Below are 22414 nucleotides of genomic sequence, written 5' to 3'. Positions count from 1 at the left end.
ACAAAGACATATCAACAGGGAAAGTAATGAACATATAGGAAGCATAATATGTAAAAAGGCAGATTATTGTTATGATTGCTAGTGAACTCAGGATGCGGAAATAGCAGTAGAAAAACCAAGTGTCTTTATTTAGGCAAAATATGTAAACAAGGATTCAGATTGGAATATGCTGATTTCAGGTAGTAGAATTAACAGGTATACTCCAATACACAAGCATGAGTAGGTGTGATGAATGGCAAGAATAGTCCACAGAAGTAACAGATTTCAAGCAATGATTTAAATGACAAATACAGTTAGAAATGCAGGAACAAGTAGATTAAGTTACCCAATTGCCAGGAGGCACAAGGAACCAGAATAGGGTGGCCGGGATCAGGATTCCAGTCAGCCAGAGGCACAAGGCAGTCCAGGGAAGTAGGACTAGCGGAGTCCAATGACCAGGCATAGTTCAGGGCAACAAGCGTACCAGCAGAACCCAGTAGCCAGGCAGAGGTCAGGGTCACAAGCAAACAAGCATAATTCGGTAGACAGGCAGAGGTCAGGGCAACAGGCAAACAAACAAAGTCCAGTAATCATGCAGAGGGTCACACCAAGATATCAGACATTAATGATGCAAACTGGAACGGGGTATAAACAGGAGTCAAGCAGCAGCCAGATATAAACAATGAACTGCCCAGAACATAGATTGAGGCAGGTATATGAAGCTGTGAGACAGGTGCTGGTACTAATCAGGTAAGGAGATTAACTCAGGAGAAGTGTAACGTTCAGGGGCAAACAGCAGCACCTCTGGTGGAATTGAGGTACTGCAGCCACATACAAAATACAGGCATAGTCTTAACAATTATATGACAGGGTTTGTAAAGAACATGCAGGAGGCTACAGACAGGGATGCACAGGTGGACGAGGTGGGAGAAGACAAAAACTAAAAGTCCCAGCATGATTGTCAATTAGACTGTAATAGACTAATGTATCCTCTCATGACATTTAAAAAAAAATAATATACACATGATTTAAAAATGCTATGAATGTTACATATTCAAGAACAGGTGGGCAGCATGCCACCTTTGCCACGCTGTTCTATTTCCATCTAATTTTTACAAGCTTTAGCCCCAGAGCTATAAGGGAATTTAAATTCATTTTTAACATTAATCTCCATTTTAAGAAAATGTAGTTTGATTGTTGGAATTATCTAGCCAATCTTTATCAGATATAAATATTAGTCTAAGTTTTCATTTCATTTCAAAATGTTAAACTAGAGCAAAGAGGATCAGCTACAGAAGATGAGGCCTGTTCCATTTTAATTTCAGTACAACTACAGTTCTGCAACTCCACTCTGTTCCACTTTGATTCAAACTACCGATCCAGCTCTGGAACCCCGTTCCATTCTCATTTCAGCTACACTCCAGCTCCGGAACTCCCCTCCATTCTGATTTCAGCTACAGGCCAGCTCTGGAACCCTGTTTCATTCTGACTTCAACTCCATGTAAGCTCCTCTGGAGAAATAACTTAATGAATTAAGGTGTACCATCAAAAATATTATACAGATTCAGATTCAGTAATAAAATAAATGTATTTCTTAGTGGGCCATAGTTATGTGCCACCTTGATATAATATATATTTAGTAATGCCAAATACTTTAATGCCACCCACTGTATATTCACTTCTTCAAGTTAAATAGAAAGCAACTGACCATCCCAAGATAATTGTCCAGTTGCTATTACTAAAGCCAATACTCCGTCATCCCTTCCAAGGTGGTCTCGGATCATCAGAATAAGACCTCCACTGTCTATTGTAACTTCTGCACAAAGAAGAGTGGGTCATCCTTCACCGAGGTCTACCCCTAGACTGACTGACTACTAGTGTGAGGGCCATTGTCATTAGTGTTTAGGTACTACTACAGAGCGCTTTCCAGGTTATTTCTTACCCTCAATGGCAATACTCACAACCCTATGTTTTACAGACAAGACTTGTCTCATGTGACTCTGCAGGGGAACAACTTACAGATGTGTGGGCATCAATAGTGGGTCTGGGGGATGATTTACATGCCACAGTATATAGGTTGCGCGCTCAGTAGCAGGTTAAAATGTCATTTTAGGCACCACACTCAACACCAATGCCACAATGAGTCCAGACTTTCCTTATTCAAACACAGTAGAGTGAAAAGGACAACCCAGTAACCCAGGTTAGAGGGGTTTATTGCATACGCTAATGAACTTGGGGTGATGCTTTGCGGTTTATTACAAGATACTTGGAGTATGAGGCTGGTTGTGACTGTATCAATGCACTTAGGGTGAGTGCTTCCTGTGCATTGTAATGTAAATGTAAACTCAAAAGTGACCTGACGCTGAATTCTGAGCCTCTTTGAGGGTCAACAGTATGAAATTAGAGCCATTACTTCAGCAGCAATCAGTGCCAGCTATAGTCTTAATCTACCACCTTGCATTCCCTTTACTATTATTTATAATTAAATTTGGAGAGGAGATATTAGAAAATAACATGTTTATTTACCACATGTATTGCTTTTTATAGTAAAGATTACAAGTGTCTTATGTATCACCACTGCCAAAAATAATGTCTCTGAAGTTATGATTGGAAAACATTAATAAGTCAATACATTCTATTCCTATAATATTAGTATACTGGTATTTTTGAGTCTACCATATGAACCTTTGGTGATAGGGTCTACAGATCAGTCATTAGCAACCTGTGACTCTCTAGGTCTTGTAGAACTAAGTCGAAGAATGATATTCCAGCTTTGGCTGACAGGGCATACTGGGACTTGTAGTTCCTCAACAGCAAGAATAGCCTTATGGTACGACCCTCTCATTCTCGGTAAGTACCACTATTACACTGAGCCTCTGGATAAGATGCACTCCATTCAGGAGCACTTTCCCTGAGGCTCTTCTTATCATTCATTGTCCCCTCCTTTATAGACCTAAATTTCAGAAACGTCTCCAGTTTGAGAGTGGAGAGCTCCTTGAAGCTTACGTCAGCAGAGCAACCACAGACCCTCCTCCCAATCAGAACTATTGTAAATGTTAGGGAAGAAGAGGAGCTCAGTACAGGAGAGCACAGACTGCACAGAGCGCAAGGTAAGGAACGGAGAGGGGATAATGAAGGGGAGAGAGAGAGAGAGAGACCGTAAGCCTGTAATCAACATAGGGGTGTATAGTGTTAACTAAAGGATGTTTGTGGTGGCTGCAGAATCCAGCACTTATACCTGCAGTCTGTACAGAAGAGATTGCGGAGCCGAGAGAAACACAAAATCATTTACAGGCGACTGCAGTTTTACCAATACAACAAAGTGGCTGATCTTCCGATTACTGTACACACAGCAGAGATGGTTCTACAGTGGAAGCCAACACAGTAGAGTTTGTTGTAAAGAGCAGCACAGTATAGATGGTTGTATCTAGTACAGGACAGTAGTTTGTATAGTAAAGGACATCAGAGATGGTTGTATTCTGCATAGCACAGGCAGTAGTACAGAAGTGATTGTATCGCACAGAACAGCGCAGGCGAAGTAATTATAAATAGTACAGAGCAGTGCAGCAGATGTGGTTTTATAATGCAGAGCAGCACAGCAGACATAGTTTTATAGTATAGCACAGGGCAGCAGAGGTATTATTATAGTACAGAGACGCACCGCAGAGACGGTTCTACAGTACGTTGCAAAACTTTAGAGATGGTTGTATGGTATAGTGCAGAATTGGTTGTATAGTACAGGTAAGCAGGGATGGTTATATACTGCATGGTACAGGGCAAATGAGCAGAGATGATTGTGCAGTACAGAGTAGCACTACAGAGGTGTTTGTACAGTACAGTGTAAAATTGGTTGCATAGTACAGGTAAGCAGAGATGGTTATATACTGTATGGTACAGGGCAGCTGAGCAGAGATGATTATGTAGTACAGAGTAGCACTACAGAGGTGGTTGCATAGTACAGTGTAGAATTGGTTTTATAGTACAGGGATGCTGAGATAGTTGTATACTGTATGGTACAGGCAGGGTCATCTTAACAACATTATGGCCCCCTGGAAAAGCAGTGCACCGGGGCCCCTAGATATAGATAAATACAAATACAGATATAGATATATAGAGATAGATAGATGTACTTGCTCAGTGACCCTTGTAGGTTTTTTTTGCAGGTTTTTTCCTTTTGCTGGATTATTTATTCTCATTAAGAGCCGTGCCTATGGGGCCCACTTGCTTGTGGGGCCCCCGGGCAGCTGCCCATCGTGCCCAATGGAAAAGATGGCCCTGGGTACAGGGCAAATGAGCAGAGTTGATTGTGCAGTACAGAGTAGCACTATAGAGGTGTTTGCACAGTACAGTGTAGAATTGGTTGTGTAGTACAGATAAGCAGAGATGGTTATATACTGTATGGTACAGAACAGCTGAGCAGAGATGATTGTGTAGTACAGAGTAACACTATAGAGGTGGTTGTATAGTACAGTGTAGAATTGGTTGCATAATACAGATAAGCAGAGATGGTTATATACAGTATGGTACAGGGCAGCACATCAAATGTGGTTGTATAGTATAGGGTATCACAGAAGAGTAGTTTCTATATTACAGGACACCACACCAGATATTATTTTATAGCACAGGACAGCACATCAGAGATGATGGTATAATATTACTGGGATAAGCCCATCTAGCTAATCCCTGATTTAATATTCACACAGTCATACAATATATCACCTCTATTTTTTCAGGAAACCACTCCTGAATACTTTTATTCATCACAAACCGCCCTCTGAGCACTTGTGACTTGGACGCTTACTGGATTCCAGCCTAAACCTCACACTCAGCTCTCTTTCAGGCTACAGATTTAGCTGGTCCCTTTCCCCACCACAGACGCACGTTTCACACCTCTCAGCAACTGCCACGAGCTACGTATAAGGCCCGTAGCAAACCTATGACTTAATCACCCAATTGCGCACACTCTCTTCTCTGGTAGCTAAACAGTTAATCCTTCACACACTGGTTTCTAAAGAGTTAATCCAGCCAAGCCATCTGTCTCTTCTAAACAGGCAATCAGGGGCACACGCAGGATTGTCAGGGGGAAGTTTCCCCCCCTTACCCAAAAAAAAATATAACACGCCAGCAGCTCCGTTTCGGCAGCGCTGTCCTATACAGCAGCCGCTATGGTGGGCACTTAGCGGAGGGGGGGTTTCTGGAGACCCCCCCCCCTGCGTGCGTCACTGGCAATGTATTAGTTTAGAGCATGGTTGTCCAACCCGCGGCCCGCGGGCCGCATGCAGCCCAGCACGCCTGTAAATGTGGCCCAGAAGGAGTTTTGGTTGTGGCAAGGGGGCAGCACTGTTAATGGAAAAAAAATCCTGCAAAAAAAAAAAAGAAAATAAAATACTTACCTTGCGGTCACGCGGTCAGCTGGTACTCCAGCTCCCTCCCTTGTCTCCTCCTCCGTGCGGTGCTCGCAGTGAATGTCGGGCGTGATGTCATCACGCCCAACATCCATTGCGGAGCGCAGCACAGAGGAGTCATCCGCGCGAGAAGAACAATCAGCAGCACAGAATTGGAGAAAAGAAGAGAAGAGGACAGGAGAACAAGCCGATTAAAAGGTAAGTTAAGGGGGATTTTTGTTATTATTTCAAGGGACGCTTTCCAGTGAATAAAAGTCACCTAGTCCTGGAGCATCATGGACCTTATCTCCCTGCTACATACTTCTACTTGCAATACTAATGGGGCATAATATATTATTCTCTTTGGCCCATTATAAGTTGTTATCCCTTAACTAACATAGTGGTGTAATTAGCAAAACAGGTCACAATTTGGGGTCACAGTGATGTATATGTCAGGTACCGCAGGCCTGGTCAGGGCACCCTGATATACAATACCTGGCTTAAATGCACTTTATTGATATTGCATTGAAACAATACAAAAAGTTATTATAGTATAATAACTAGAGAGGATTTTTTGAACAGGGCGATTGAAAGGTATGTATAGGGGGATTTGAAAAAAAAGTGATATATATATATATATATATATATATATATATATATATATCACTTTTTTTCTCATTTATATATGTTAACTATGTTTTCTATGGTTTTTTGGATGATCAGCTATCATTATTGTTAGTGTATCTTATGTGCGGCCCAAACCAACTCGTCGTCTTCCAATGTGGCCCAGGGAAGCTAAAAGGTTGGACACCCCTGGTTTAGAGCAATAAGGACAGAACTATTAAATTGTTAGATTTACAAAAGGTACCATGCTTACAGATAATAAATACACTACCTATTGAAAGGAAGTCATTAGTAAGTGGAATACATGATCAAAACAATGGATGCCCAGGATCTGCATATCTTAAGCTAGTCTCCTCACAAAGGGCCTGCTCAACCTAATTACCTCCTACTGGTCTAATTGACCAAATGTTTTAAAAAGGAAACAAACATTTATCTGAGAGGAAAATCAGGTTCACTTCTATGTATCAATGCAATAGAATATTAACTGACAGTTAATATTCTATTTCATCAAATCAGATTTATGCTCTCATCCTGACAATTACACAAAACAACAAAGGTATACGTGGTTGTATTGTACAGGGCTGTTACAACTCTCACCCTCTCCTAATCTGAACCTCATCTCATCTCATCGTAATTTGTACTTAACATCTGTGGAACTTTTTTTTTTTTTTTAAAAAGAGTATGTAACATGAATTTATTATATATTGTTATAAACTATGCTTCAGTGATTAGCAGCCTAACACAGGTCATGACACCATTCTGATCTAGCACTCACCTAGCCTGACTAAGACCAATAAGGTTTTTTTTGTTTTTTGTAAATTAGCTGACCAGTTTGTACATATGTAGCTTTTTGCAATCATATTCCAACTATATTTTAGCATTCACTCTAAGGGAAGACATAGTTTCTCTTGCAAAGTGTAAGGAAATGCACAGTTAAACAACACAACAGCTTTTTAGGGTTCTATTATCTATTGTTATGACGTTGGTTAGGTTGCCGATCATTGAGGCATAGTTTATGACACCATCTTTGCTTGGCATTCACCTAGCGTGACTAAGGGCAGTGTTTTGTCAGCTGACCGATTATCACAGTTGTTTCTAGTTTATATTCATGGCAGGGCTGGCAAATTGTAGCCCTGGGGGGGGGGGGGGAGGGGGGGGTGGTGAAGAACATTTTAAAGGTAAGAAAAATGCAGGTGCCCAATGACCCAGCCCAAGGTAGTCCACTATGGGATTGGCCCGGGGGATAGATGTCCCTCAGCCCAGCCTGCCCCTGTTCATATTCATCCCAACTACATCTCGCAAAGTATAGGGAACAACCTCTGGCACATGCCAGTTACAAGCATCACCTGCTGCAGCCTGCCACTCCACTTATATTACTGTCCTGGACATGATAACTTGGTAATTATATTTTTGTTTTCTCTCTGTATTTCCCTGCTTCATTCTCACCATCCAGCTACTAAACTCCTACTCCCTCTCTATTTGACTCTTTGCTACCTTTGCTTTGCACACACTCTCTCACCTCTTTAGTCTCTACACTTTACTCCTGCTCCTCTCTCTTCTCTGCTCCCCTCCCACCTCCTACTATTTTCTCATTGCCTTTGTATTTATTGCTCTTAACTCTACCATTATTGTATTGTATTGCCTTTGCCATTGTACTGCTTTACCATAACATTGCTTTGTCTTAGTATTGCCACTGTCATACCTCCCTTGTCACAGAGCATGGTTAAGGCCCTGGGGGCCCGGGGCACTTAAGGCAAGGGGGCCCCTATGATGTCATATGGTTCTAATTTTAGACAAATGCACAAGCAATATTGTGTGCACTACTGTTAGGTGCACGCAGCTCTGCAGGACATACCTTCCAACTGTTCTTGTAGCTGGACCAAATCCTGACAAAGCGAGACAGTCAACCAATTTCAGGACTGTCCCATGAGATTCCGGACAGTTGGCAGACTGTCCTGCTCTCTCCTACCTGCTCTTGTCACTTTCACCACCTTTGGTGGCTGGTGGTTTTGCTCAGTTGCTGTTTGTTTCGTATCCTGGAATGTTGGGGCCCCATTTTGAAAAGAAATGGGTACATGAAATTTAGAAAACTCCAACCAGCACAGGCATTAAATCAATAGCATCCACGTTTAATAATTAGGCCTTACTCCAGCCTCAACATAAAATAATAGTATTCACATTTGATAAATGGATGTGTTTCCCTCCAACCAATCCTGACTTTAAAAAATAATAGCATACCTGTGACAGGATGCCACCCTGTCTGTTGTTGCTGGGAACCATCTGGGCTTACTCTGCCACTGTCTTCTTTCGTTATTCCAAATACGACCCCCCTGCTGCAGTGGGAGGAGCCTGCTGCCACCACTGAGTTCCTTTATGGCACTCAGAACCACGTTCCTTGTGGGTAACCGACGCTGCTAGCGTACCTCGTTGTTGGTGTACCTGGGCTGGTACTCCTGACCTCTTACTATAGATCAGGGTTGCTGTGGATGGATCCCCCCTGGCCTATCACACTTACCAGGGCTGCATGGGTAGCAGGCAGAGCGGTGGTACTGGAGAGCTGGGTCCAACCTCGGAATCAGTCGGAGAACGGATTAGAGTTTGGGTCTAATCTGTAGGTCACAGGATTTTCAGCATGGAACATATTTTCAAGCAAGTCTATGTAGCAAGTGATGTTTATTTGCTCAAACACTGGTTGAAGGTACCAGCGTTCAGGTCAGATGAAATCATAAAGATACATTTCAGTGTACAGTACAGTGCTTTTTATACAGATTTGCACACAGGCTATTTTTAGAATCAGGATGTACCCTGTTTACCAAAACATAGATTTACATGCATCGCAAAGCTAACAATATTTACACTTGTCTGTGAAATTCTAGAAACACTGTGATGTCCTGCATCTTTGTTTTAGACGCAGGAAATGTAGCAGCACGTTTTACTTTAAGCCTTCCTGTCTTCAAGTGAAACCTCACACATCAAAAGGCCTGATTAGCATTAGACCTTTTGTTCCAACAGTTGCAGAATACACATTCCCAAAGAAAGGTATACACTTCTAACAAGTCCTTTCCCCACATCACAATACAGAATAAAGGCTCATTGTATCAGATATATACATCAGACATAATGCATTTCCTCTAGAGAGGCTAAACAGAAAAAACACAGTTTCTACCCTGGTCTCAGAAATAACGATTTCCTATGTCAAAATGTACACAATAATAAAAATAAGTGCATTGGCAATTTATATAAATAAGCGCCCTGAGCTATTTCTAAGTTATTTATATGTGATCTAGTCACAATACCCATATAATAAATAAACATATTCCCCTCCAACCAGCCACAACATTAAATTAATAACGTTTCCATTTAATAAACCTATTTCCCTCCTTCCAAACAGACCCAGCAATAAATTAATAGCATTTACATTGAATAAATATAACTATTTCCCACCACCATCCCTGGCATTAAATAATTCATATTCACATTTAATAAATAGCCATCCTCTCCAAACTAAACCCCACATTCAATTAATAGCTCCACACCATCCAGCATTAAATTAAAGGTCCCATCACATCACTTTAAATTAATAGGCCCCACTGTTAAATTAAAAAGTTCCACCATCACCCCACAAATACATTAATAGCACCCATCATTAAATAATTAGCTGAGACCCACAGTCCACCATTAAATTATTAGCCTACCTCCCACCCAAATTAAATTATAGACCCTCCCCACCCCATCAATAAATTAATAATATTTATGTTTAATAAATATACCTATTGTCCACCTCCATCACTCACATTAAATAATTGATATTCACATTTAATATATATACATTCTCCCTAAATTCACCCCTACATTCAATTAACAGACCCTAAACCACCCAACATTGAAATGAAGGTCCCTTCACTCCACCTTAAATTAAAAGGCTATTCAATTAATTAGCCCAACCATTAAAATAAATGCTCCATCATCACCCCACAAATAAAACCATTAAATAATTAGCACCCAACCACACTTCTCCATTAAATTGATTGCTTACCTTTCACCCACATCATATTAAGACCCCCCTTTTCTTCCCTAACACATTATATTAAGACCCCCCTCCCTTCACTCATAGGAGGAGCCCACAATTAGGGGAAGGGAGAGAGGTACAGGTAACAAGATCCACGGCCAAATTAAGGCACATGGCTGGTCCCAGTGGAGTGGCCAGCCACTAAGTATCACACTGCTGGAACCCTTTGAGAGTAACTGATTCAGGGGGCACCCTGACAGAGGGAGGCCAAGGGCATGTGCCCCCAGTGACCGCCCCCTCCCCGCCCCCGCCCTCTCTCCCCTGTTTATCTGGCTCTGCCTTATCACCTTCTGGACTTCTACACTATCTAGCCCCATACACTGTCATGGCCCCTGCAAGTAGAGACTGACTGCACATAAGTAGGATATGTATAGCAGATAGGGTCAGTACAACAGTGGATCTATGGTTAGGGTGGTCAGCATAGTAGACATTCATGGCTTAACATGTGTGAAGGAATAAGTCACATGCTATTTTTGCAGAGCAGGGAATGTTTTTTTTAATAGATTTGAATGTTAATCTTGAAAGAAAGATTATACAATTTACTAGTATTCTGTAACACACCAGCTTTTCATTTAAAAATTATGGTAATTTGGATGAGGAAGACCAGAGGAATGCAACAAGTCTCCATTTCCAAAAAAGCTAGCAAGGTTTGCTAAAATCTGAAGTTCCCTAATCATCACAGTACCTCACTCTATGCTAGGTGATGACTATCAATGAGATATAAGTGCTTCTTGTCTTAGCTAATTTGACTTACCACATTCACAGTCTTACACATTTGTCAGGATAATGAGCAATAACTCCACTGGGATTATGGTTCAATTGAATTATTTTATTGTGTCATAAATTATTTAATTTAACTATTATGTTGATCAGTATATACTATATGCATTGAATATCTTGATTGTTTTGAGAGATGTAAGTGACCTCACATTTGTTTAATTTAATATAAATATATATCTATATATATCAGACCCGTTGCCAGAGGTGTATAAAATCAAGCACCTAGCCATGCAATGATACAAAATGGGTTGCTCTGAAGAACTCAGTGACTTCAGGCGTAGTATGAACTTGCACTAAAAGACTGCACTAAAGCAATTGAGTTTAATCCTGACTACATCTGCGCCTTACTGAGGTGAGCTGAATTATATGAGAATAGTGATAAACTAGATGAAGCTTTAGCAGATTACAAATCTTTTCTGGAAAGAGATGTGTCATGTCTGAAAGCCAGAGAAGCCTACTTGCGCTTACCCAGACAGATCGAACAAAGGAATGAGAAATTGAAAGAGGAAATGATTGCTACATTTGGATATTGGATATTCCATGGTCAACTGTAAGTGATATTATTAGAAAGTGGAAGCGTTAAGGAACAACAGCAACTCAGCCACAAAGTAGAAGGCCACGTAAAATCACAGAGCGGGGTCAACGACTGCTAAGACGCATGGTGTGTAAAAGTCGCCAGTGCTCTGCTGTTTCCATAGTTGAAGAGTTAAAAAACTTCCACTGGCATTACTGTAAGCACAAAAACTGTGCGACAGGAGCTTAATAGAATAGGTTTTCATGGCCAAGTAGCTGCATGCAAGCCTCACATCACCAAGACCAATACCAAGCATCGGATGGAGCGGTGTAAAGCACACCAACAGTGGACTGTGAAGCAGTGGAAACGTGTTCTGTGGAGTGATGAATCACACTTCCCTGGCAGTCAGATGGGCGAGTCTGGGATTGGTGGATGCCGAGAGAACATTACCTGTCTGATTGCATTATGCCAACTTTAAAGTTTAGTGGAGGAGGGATAATGGTATAGGGCTGTTTTTCAGGGTTTGGCATAGGCCCCTTATCGCCAGTGGAGGGCAATCTTAATGCTTCAGCATACCAAGTCATTTTGGACAATGCTATGCTTCCAACTTTGTGGCAACAGTTTGGGGAAGGCCCTCCTCTATTCCAACATGACTGTGCCCAAGGGCACCAAGCAAGGACTACAAAGACATGGTTTATTGAGTTCAGTGTAGATGAACTTGCCTGTCCCGCACAGAGCCCTGACCTTAACCCCATCGAACACCTTTGGGATGAACTGGAATGGAGATTGCAAGCCAGGCCTTCTTGTCCAACATCAGTGCCTGACCTCATAAATGCTTTACAGAATGATTTAGCACATAAACACTCCAACATCTTGTGAAAAGCTTTCCAAGAAGAGTGGACCAACTACATATTAAAGTATATGTATATATACTATGTATATCTACATATTAAAGTATATGTCATTACAATCCCTGCTAGTATAATGGTTAAGCGTTCGAATACTTTGTCGAACTGGGGTTTGACCTTCCCACGTCCAACTATATATACCAGGAATTTTTCCTCTGGCATGGCTAATGCACATTTTTTGGGATTGGCCGTAAGGCCATGTACTCTCAAAGACTCCAACACCGCTTCTACTCTGGGAAGATGTGACTCCCAATCGCGAGTATAGATAACTATGTCATCCAAATACGCAGTGGCATATGCTCTATGGGGTTTCAAGAGTTTATCCATAGCCCTCTGGAATGTGGCAGATGCCCCATGCAGCCCAAAAGACAACACTTTGTACTGAAATAAGCCTTCAGGCGTAAAAAAAAGCAATTTTTGGCTTGGCAGAGGTCTAATTTGGCCTAATGTAAGGTCTAATGTGGACAAATACATAACTCTGGCTAAATTCTCTACCAACTCATCCATTCATGGTATGGGATATGTGTCAAATTTTGAGACCTTATTTAACTGTATAAAGTGATTGCAAAAACATATCGTCCCATTGGGCTTCGGGACCAATAATATCAGAGTATTCCACTCACTGGTGGATTCTTCCAAAATGCCCAGTTGAAGCATGTTTTCCACTTCCTTCTTTACCACGGCTCGTCTGGCCTCGGGTATACGGTAAGGCCGTTGTTCAACTACCACCCCTGAGGGTGTGACTATATCATGCTCTATCAGAGTGGTACGCCCAGGGACAGGAGAAAAGACATCCCTATTTTGAGCCACCATTTTTACCACCAGTTGCTTCCAAGGTGGTGTCAGGGAGGTCTCAAAGGGTACCTCACAGGCCTCTGTTTTAACAGCTAGAAACGAAGGTCCAGGATTATCCTCATGCCAAGATTTTAGTAAATTGACATGGTATATCTGTTCCTCTCATCTTCTACCCAACTGGCGGACCCTATAGTTTACCAGGCCAACCGCCTCTTTGACTTTGACTTCATAAGGTCCCTGCCAGTTTGCTAAGATCTTGCTTTCCTTGGTGGGAACAAGAACCAAAACCTTGTCGCCTGGGCTGAAGGAACGAACTACTGCCAAGTGTCATAATGCCTTCTTTGACGCTCTTGGGCATCCTCTAAGTGTTCTTTTACTAAAGGTCCTATTTGTCTCAACCTTTTATACAGTCGGGCAACAAACTGAACCATATTTGGCTTTTTGGGTTCTTGTTGTTCCCAACCTTCCTTAAGGAGGTCTAAGATGCACCTTGGTTGTCGTCCATACAAGAGTTCAAATGGACTAAACCACGTTGAGGCTTGTGGAACTTCCCATACCGCGAACATCAGAAAAGGGAGTAGCGTATCCCAATCCTTCTTCTCTTGTGCCACCGCCCTCCTAATCATTTATTTTAGAGATGCGGAAAGTGCTCACATTCTGTGTGGAGAAAATGCTGCAAAGTGAGAATGCTTTCAAAAATAGAGGTGTTAGTAGTTTATTTTTTTATCAATGGACAAAATGAAAAGTGAATGAACAGAAGAGAAATCTAAATCAGATCAATATTTGGTGCGACCACCCTTTGCCTTCAGAACAGCATCAATGCATCAATTCTTCTAGGCACACTTGCACACAGTTTTGAAGGAACTCGACAGGGAGGTTGTTCCAAACATCTTGGAGAACTAACCACAGATCTTCTGTGGATGTAGGCTTGCTCACATCCTTCTATCTCTTCATGTAATCCCAGACAGACTCAATGATGTTGAAATGAGAGCTCTGTGGGGGTCATATCATCACTCCTTGTTCTTCTTTACACTGAAGATAGTTCTTACTGTCATTGGCTGTATATTTGCGGTCGTTGCCGTGCGGCAGAATAAGTTTAGAGCCAATAAATCGACCCCCTGATGGTATTGTATGATGGATAAGTACCTGCCTGGATTTCCCAGCATTGAGGACACCATTAATCCTGACCAAATCCCCAACTCCATTTGCTGAAATGCAGCCCCAAACTTGCAAAGAACCTCCACCATGCTTCACTGTTGCCTACAGACACTCATTATTGTAACCTTCTGATTGCAACTGACTACTTCATAAACCTGTGAACAACAACCCTCCTACGCATTTCGTTCATAGAAATTTATCAGGGGTGTGTCCTGAAATCTCACAATATATATAGCTTTAAAAACATAAATAGCAAAAATAAATAACATAAATACCTCTACCTATTGCTGCACTTTGTGTGAGTCCCCATAGCATTACTCACACTCATCTGTGCTACTTATGTGTATTACCTCATCTGTTTGTTACTTGCTTCTGTGGCACCTTATAAATTAATTAATAAATTATAATAAATAATAAAATATAAATAATATAAACTTAATCATGATAGTGAAAGGACATGAGGACTATCTGTATTACTTGTGTCACTTTTGTGTGTTTGAAGCTTTTATAATATTGGTCAAAATGCACCTATAAATTTGCTTCCCTATATAAAGTGCACGTGGAATGTTCAATTGGCTTTCCATTAAAAGTATAGACCAGCTGTTAGAAGACGCAACAGACACACCAGACCGGTTGTCTAGGAACAGCAACCAGGATCCTGCTCTAATCAAGCGATTTTAAGCTAGTTGCCAAGTAACAGCATCTTTTTTATGTTCTACCGTTGTAGCTGTCTTGCTCATTCATTCATCAGGTGCAGCTAATTAGGCTGGGCTTTTCCCATTGGTCCTTCTCTGAACAAAAACCCTTTCCTGTTGATCATTCTGCTAGGGTTAGTGTGCTGAATGAAATTCTGACCTGATTTGACTTCTTGTTGTGACCCAGATTGTACCTTGGAATTTGCTGTCCTGACCATTGCCTATTTCTGGATCTGTTATTAACCTCTTCCTGCCCTGGCCTTACCTGCTAACTGGATTTTAGATTAAACTTTGCCAGCCCTGACCTCAGCCTGTGGTAACAATATATTCTATTGAACAGAGCATGCCCTGACCTGTGGCCTGCATTTTGAACTTATCCTGCTACTTGCAGTTCTCTGCCACCCCACTGGCAATATTATATTTTATAAAATGCTACTACCACATGTTAAGACCTCGGTTTCCTGGAAAGGGGCCCGCTATAGTCGAAGACCTTGTGAAGCAGTTCTAGTGGGTTATAATCTCTTCCAATGTTGCCCTTAACAACAGCTCCTTGTTTTCACCGTTTCCGAGTCTCCCACTATACACAGAATGCCATTTTAAATTATCATTCTCCAGCCCATGGATCTCATTTAAATAATCTTGTCCCACAAAATAAAATCTCATTTTGAAGACATATTCATGCATATTCATGAAGGACTCCCCTGGATCACAACATGAAAATTTTGCACCCCAACAAAAGCCATCCATACCTGCAAATTATTAAAGGAGAAAACAGATGTTTTCATTTAAATTAATTTACTTTGTATTTGTATGTTGTAGTTGTTTTGAATGTAATTACATTTTAAATTGAATATGTGATTTAGGATTTTTTTTAACTATCCAGGCACTTTTCTCACTTGGGTATATAACACTTCATGACATTATTACTTTGTGTACAAATGGGGTAATGTGACTTTAACATTTACTATTAAAGCCTCAAGTCATATCTTTATGCTATGCTATTTCTACACTGTTGTTGGGTGTAAGTATACATACTTGTACGCCTTGCATACCTCTGGCCCAAATGCTACAGTTTTACAGCTGGGTGCATCTAAACATATGTCTGACTGAACATATGCACCTAAATGCGTTTTTTCTTGCGTGCATCTCTTCCTATGTTCGTTTCTGCACAAATGTGTCCAACTATGTATGTTAATAAATGAGCCCTACTGGGGTTTTTCTCCCCATCAAAAATAATAGGACCGATTGCAATGCAAAAGGTATTATTTTCCTTGAAAACATACTTCCCAACATTAGGCAAGGTCCAATTGGTTCACACACAAATATAGGTGTGGTCACACTGCGTGGAGGCATACCATATCCCCTTGGGGGTGTGCCTAGCACTTTTGAAGCATTAGTCCACCTCCAACCCACCTGCCCTAAAAAGTTTCTTGTATTGTCACACTCGTAGTTTCAGGTGTGCAAAGCACCCATTCACCATGGCGAACGGGACATCTCTCTCAATGTTCCCGACAGTTGGAACAAAGGTGCTGATTGTTGGGATAGTAGGACAGTCCTCTGAAATTGGGACTGTCCTGCCTAAATGGGAACAGCTGGGAGATATTTGAACATACAAACACAACTGGTAGAGCCACTACTTACTTCAGTCAGCTTGTGGATGGGAACCTCAAAAGTGCCATTTGTATTTAGGCTTCTGCTGGCTGTGAGCAGTGGAAAAGTTTGAAGCGACATCAGTGTTTAATGTTGTCAGTGAGTGCCAGGTGGAATGTTTATATAAGCTTGCTGTCAGCATTGCATAGTCTGTGGCTGCAGGTGGTGGCTAGCATTAGACCCCAGCATTTCTATTTAAGTGTGATAAGGGGTCCAAATTGTATATGGGATTCTCCTTTATATACATTTTAAAGCCATATTAATTAATTTGGAACTATAATGGGGCAGAGAACTTTTGTTACTCTTAACATGTATTTTCATTCCTATGGTAAGACACTACGTGTAGCATGTGGCACAGTATAATGAATCATATATTTCTATGAGTTAAGTCTGGTTGTTTCTATACACAGCTTCTGCCAATGTAAAGATCATTATATTGTATAAATCTTTTTATCCTGTCTGTTCTTTTTCTTTCAGAGAGTGAACAGATTATCACCCCAAGGACACTAAGACATAGCTGACACTCTCCCAGCAGCTCAGCGTATTTTACAGTTTGAGAACCAACACAGTATTTATGTATTTTTGGCACGGTCTGATATGAACAGCTGGTGGTTGGATACTGAGAATTTTGGGTTAATATATTCAGAGGAGCTGGAATATGTGGAAAACCATGAACTCTGGAGTCTTAACCTTAATTCTGCATCTGTCCTTTAACAATATTTAAAGCATATAGTCATGGAGAATGTGTCATTGTTGAGTCCTCTCAACTCGTCCTGTGATCCCACCGGACTCAGCAGTTATTATAGTAATTCTAAGACACATCTCACTAACAATGAGTTGTCCCCTGACTTTTACATCATACTTCCTGTCATCTACTCAGTGATCTGTGTGGTCGGGCTGACAGGAAACACTGCTGTCATTTATGTCATTCTCAAAGCCCCCAAGATGAAGACCGTCACCAACCTCTTCATCCTGAACCTGGCGATTGCTGACGATTTGTTTACTCTTGTTCTTCCCATCAACATTGCGGAGATCCTACTTCATTACTGGCCTTTTGGGGTTGTCCTCTGTAAAATTATCTTGTCTATAGATCTCTATAACATCTTTTCCAGTATATTTTTCTTGACAGTTATGAGCATAGATCGGTATCTAGTAGTTCTGGCTACTGTGAGGTCCAAAAGGATGCCCTATCGTACTTACAGAGCAGCAAAAATCATTAGTGTTCTGGTTTGGGTCTTAGTCATTGTGATTGTGTTGCCTTTCACCATTTTTGCTGGAGTTTACATGGACAACTTGGAGTTTAAGAGCTGTGGATTGAATTTCCCTAAACCAGAAAAGTTATGGTTCAAGGCAAGTCGCATCTATACCCTCATGTTGGGATTTGCAATCCCAGTCTCCACCATCTGTATCTTGTACATGGTCATGTTGTACAAACTGCGGAACATGAGGTTGAATTCCAATGGAAAGGCCTTAGACAAGGCTAAGAAAAGAGTGACTATTATGGTCTTTGTTGTCGTAGCCGTTTGCCTTTTCTGCTGGACTCCATTTCATCTGGCCACCATTGTGTCACTCACCACAGATTTGCATGAGACCTCCTTGGTTATTGGCATCTCTTACTTCATCACAAGTCTGAGCTATGCCAACTCTTGCCTCAACCCATTCCTATATGCCTTCCTAGATGATAGCTTCAGGAAGAGCTTTCGGAAATTGCTAGAGTGCAGAGCAACTTGAGAGACAATGTGGTTAAGGTCTAAATTGAAGGTATCCAGCCATAGCAAAATATTAAGTCGGTACAAAATGCAGTTTTAGAAGGGACAATATGGGGTGAAGGTCACTGACTTGGATTTTCTTGGTCTTTCATTGGGTGAAACCAGAACACAGATTACACTGGAGATCATGATTGTTAGTTACATATTAGAGAGGGTTTCGATTTAGTGGGATTTTGCTTTTACCTGTGAAGAGAATAAAATATAACTAATTAGAAGCTCACAATTAATACTCGAAAGTCACAAAGTATTTTTCACATCATGTAGCTTCAGTAATTATGTAAAAACAGATTTGCTTAGTGCAACACAGTTTCAGTAGTTGTTACCACAAGTCACCAATAAAATCAACTTTTTATAATAAAAAAAAAAAGTTTCATTTTTTTTTCCAAAATGTACTGAATGTAACTTGTCTCTTTACATGCTTGTGGATATATAATTAAGTGGATAATGATTAATAAATGAGTCTACCATCTTTCACCTGAAGCAGTAGTCAGATAATGGGCTCCCAACAACAAATTACTTTTAGTGTGCTACTTGATTGGTCACACACTGCTGAACAAAACACCTATTGACTGTATCATACAAGAGAAATGTGGCACAGGACATAACTATACTTTGCACAGAAAATACAGAAAGACATAAACATATTTATCACAAGATCCAACGGGTACATTTACTAAACTGTAGGTTTGAAAAGTGGAGATGTTGCCTATAGCAACCAGATTCTAGCTGTCATTTTGTAGAATGTACCAAAATAAATGACAGCTAGAATCTGATTGGTTGCTATAGGAGACATCTCCACTTTCCAAACCCGCAGTTTAGTAAATATACAGCCAGGATGTTTTCCACACACCCTTATTGCTGACCCTTGGAAGAACATTTAGTAAAGAAAATATCTGCTTCTGTGATATTGAAAGTTAAATTCTAAATCACAGTTAAAATATAAATTGCAGTCTTTCTCTGTCATGCAACATATATATTTGCTACCATAGTAAGAGTGTGTATGTTTTATTAACCCTTACAAACCCTCCTCTTTTGGTTTTTATAGCACAATACTTTGAATTCTACATACATAAATTCCATTATCACTTTTTGAATACCTTTTTTTCTTCTACATACCTGGGAAAAATATGGCTACTTTACTCCTAATATAAGATATCAACAGTACAACGTGCTGATTCATTTGAAACTACAATAATATGAACACTAACACTAGAAAGATCATAAACAGTTTAACTACTGACCCTTTCAAATATCACAGATATTTGTTTTATCTCAATGTTATGGAGTTAGCCATAAACTGGATTTAGAATAGAAAACACTTGTTCCCAGGAGGTGATCATTTTTTTTTTTTAGATCTGATTTAAATGTATCTTATGTCAAAGAATGTATCCCAAATAACAACTTCCTGACCAGTGTATGGGTACCCATTAATATGCCCTTATTCCACAAATAAAATAATACGCTTGGTAAGTGCTTACACAATATACTAAGTCATAACCTCTTGAAAAAGTGGAGATGTTGCCTATACCAACCAATCAGATTCCAGTTATGATTTATTTAGTACATTCTACAAAATTATAGCTAATATCTGACTGGTTGCTGTAGGCAACATCTCCACTTTTTCAAACCCGCAGTTTAGTAAAAATACCCCTTGGTGTCTTATCATAAAGTTTAGAATTTAGATTCCTATAGTCAATTACAGCAACTATTCCCTTCTAAACATGTTTCATTATCCTTATAGCAAAATTAAACTAAAGACAGGGATAGCTAGTTGACAATATACCATTGTGTGTTGAAGTTGACTTTGGGGCACAATTTTTTCTCCAGCTTGTTACTACACCCAGGCACTTACAAACAGTGTCACTGTGAAAGCAAGAGAGGCATCAATGATATCCCTTACCATCCCTTATCCATTACAACGATGGGGCACATGAGCACAAATCCAACACAGAGTCTGATTTAAGTCTTATGCATATTGACACAGAGTGGCCAGAAAGCCATTTTGAGCAATTAATAACTGATGAGATTACAAATGGAAATCAAACAACCTATACAGTAGTCCACTTCTCAGTTCTTTACCAGTGGTCTTCTAAAAGACTGACCCATCAGCAGAAGTAAAAACTCTAAGTACTGAAACTATCAGCAACTATGGGGCCATTTAGAGCTAGATGCAATCCCTGTGTTTTAGTGTAACATATGCCTTTTTGTACTGCATATGTGCACGAAAAATGAGTATCCCTGTGTCCATATTAAGATTTGTGGGTATGCCTGACTTGCACTTCCTTGTGTCTGAATAGGCGGAACTGGGGGAGGAAAGGGGTGTGTAAGAGAAGCCACTCTTTATTGGTTAGATTGTGATTGGCCTGAATGAAACTCACCATCGTCAACGTGCCCCCCCCCCCCCCATTGGAATAAAGAATAGGATCCCCATAGCTTTAGGTTAATAATAAACTAGTTAAAAAGGTATTGGGGTGTATTTATTTAAATAAAAAGGGGTGCGCGGCTTAGCAGGCAACATGGTCGGAGAGACTTGAGGCTAGCTTTCTCCACCATGAGCTATTTTCAGCTGACAACTGGTTGTTTACCGACACGCACCACTTGCAAATAGCTCGTCCAGAAACCTGACCCCTCAAGCTACTACCTTAGGTTCAATCCTCCCGTTTGCGAACACCAGGGAAGTCCCCTATTGGGAAAAGAAGTTTTTGGCACGAAACACACAACCATTACTATATGGCCATGCAGACAGATTCAGGCACGGCATCGAATTGTGATCTTACCTGGCACCACCTCACCCGACGCTGCCAGACCTGTGGTCCCTGATACCCCGGCACTCTCCGGACACTGCCTGTGAGATCCCCACGATCCACCACCACGCTATCAGGCAGATACGCTACCTCACTATATATTAGGGCAGTCACTAGCCCTGCGGCTCTATATACTGCTGACCCACACGTTACCTCCGGTGACAGCATAATATCAGTCGCTGGGGAAGAGAGGTCGTTGCAGAATTTAACATGGACAGTGTCTTGAAACTGAATTCGACCTCCGAACCAAACGCAGGCTTCAGAGTGCAGCTCTTCGGTAACAGACCACAAGGGCCAAACTGGCCATCTGGCGCTTCTGGCAAATGCCATAAGGGCTAAATGGGCCGGTGCAGGGACCGGCCTAAGCATGGGCACATTGGCCATTACTTTCAGAACCCGACTGCCTCCTCAGTCTGTGCGCCCAAGTTAGGACACACCTCCTCACAACAGACATTAAACAGGAACTGTTTGTGCGTTCCACAGTGGAATGCATGAACAGTTCCTCTCTACAACAGTGTGGCATAATATGAACTGGGGACACTACTACTCCCTACCGCCTTATATATTTTATGGTGCTTTACATGTCAGATGTAATGATGGTTTTGGAATTTACATTGTATGTTAGTTCGCCTTAGTAAAGCAATGAAAAGAGAGACTTTGACCTGAGAGACCCCCTTTACGATGATGATTGGACTGAAATTCGAGAAAACGCTGCTTCCAGCTCAATTTGTGTTTGAATAAAAGAGAATGTATACAAACTCTTGTTTCGCTGGCACAACGTCCCTACTCGGCTCCACAAAATGTTACCCGACTCCTCTGACCGATGTTGGCATTTATGATCTGGCGTAGGCTGATTTCTTCACATATGGTGGGATTGTTCGAAAGTATCTCCTTTTTGGCAGAAAGTCAAAATACTGATAGATTCCATTATCCAGATCAATGTCCAGCTTGAACCAACATTTTTCCTCCTGCCCCTTGGATTCCCACCAGCTACTAAACACCAAAACATACAATATATCTGCTGCCACTTGCCAAATCGCCTTTGATTGGAAACACATCACCCCTCCCCCCTCCCCCCCATCACTGCCCACCATCCTTACCAGGATTTGGCAAGTCCATTGCATAGAAATCATGACTAGCATTATTAACAACACCTCTAAAACCTTCTACAAGGTATGGGATCCCTGGCTGTCCTATCATCAATACTGTTCTCCCTTCACCTAAATCACACACCAGATTCTCCCCCTCCCCTCCCCTCCCCTCCCTCCCTCCCATCCCTTTCTCT

General features: G+C 41.1%; 1 protein-coding gene across 1 annotated transcript; it reads left to right on the top strand.

Annotated features, from left to right (window-relative positions):
* The first annotated feature begins 3000 nt into the window (after positions 1 to 3000).
* NPBWR2 (neuropeptides B and W receptor 2) lies at positions 3001 to 18684 on the top strand. The gene is made up of 2 exons (XM_075215309.1): positions 3001 to 3089; positions 17034 to 18684. The coding sequence occupies exon 2, from the start codon at positions 17292 to 17294 to the stop codon at positions 18285 to 18287; it is 996 nt and encodes a 331-aa protein (XP_075071410.1). The 5' UTR covers positions 3001 to 3089; positions 17034 to 17291; the 3' UTR covers positions 18288 to 18684.
* The last annotated feature ends 3730 nt before the right edge of the window (positions 18685 to 22414 follow it).

This window comes from Mixophyes fleayi, chromosome 6, assembly GCF_038048845.1.
Source record: "Mixophyes fleayi isolate aMixFle1 chromosome 6, aMixFle1.hap1, whole genome shotgun sequence".
In the NCBI taxonomy this organism is placed as follows: Eukaryota; Metazoa; Chordata; class Amphibia; order Anura; family Limnodynastidae; genus Mixophyes; species Mixophyes fleayi.
Note: the sequence above shows the minus strand (reverse complement) of the source record. Positions and strands in the feature narration are given on the sequence as shown.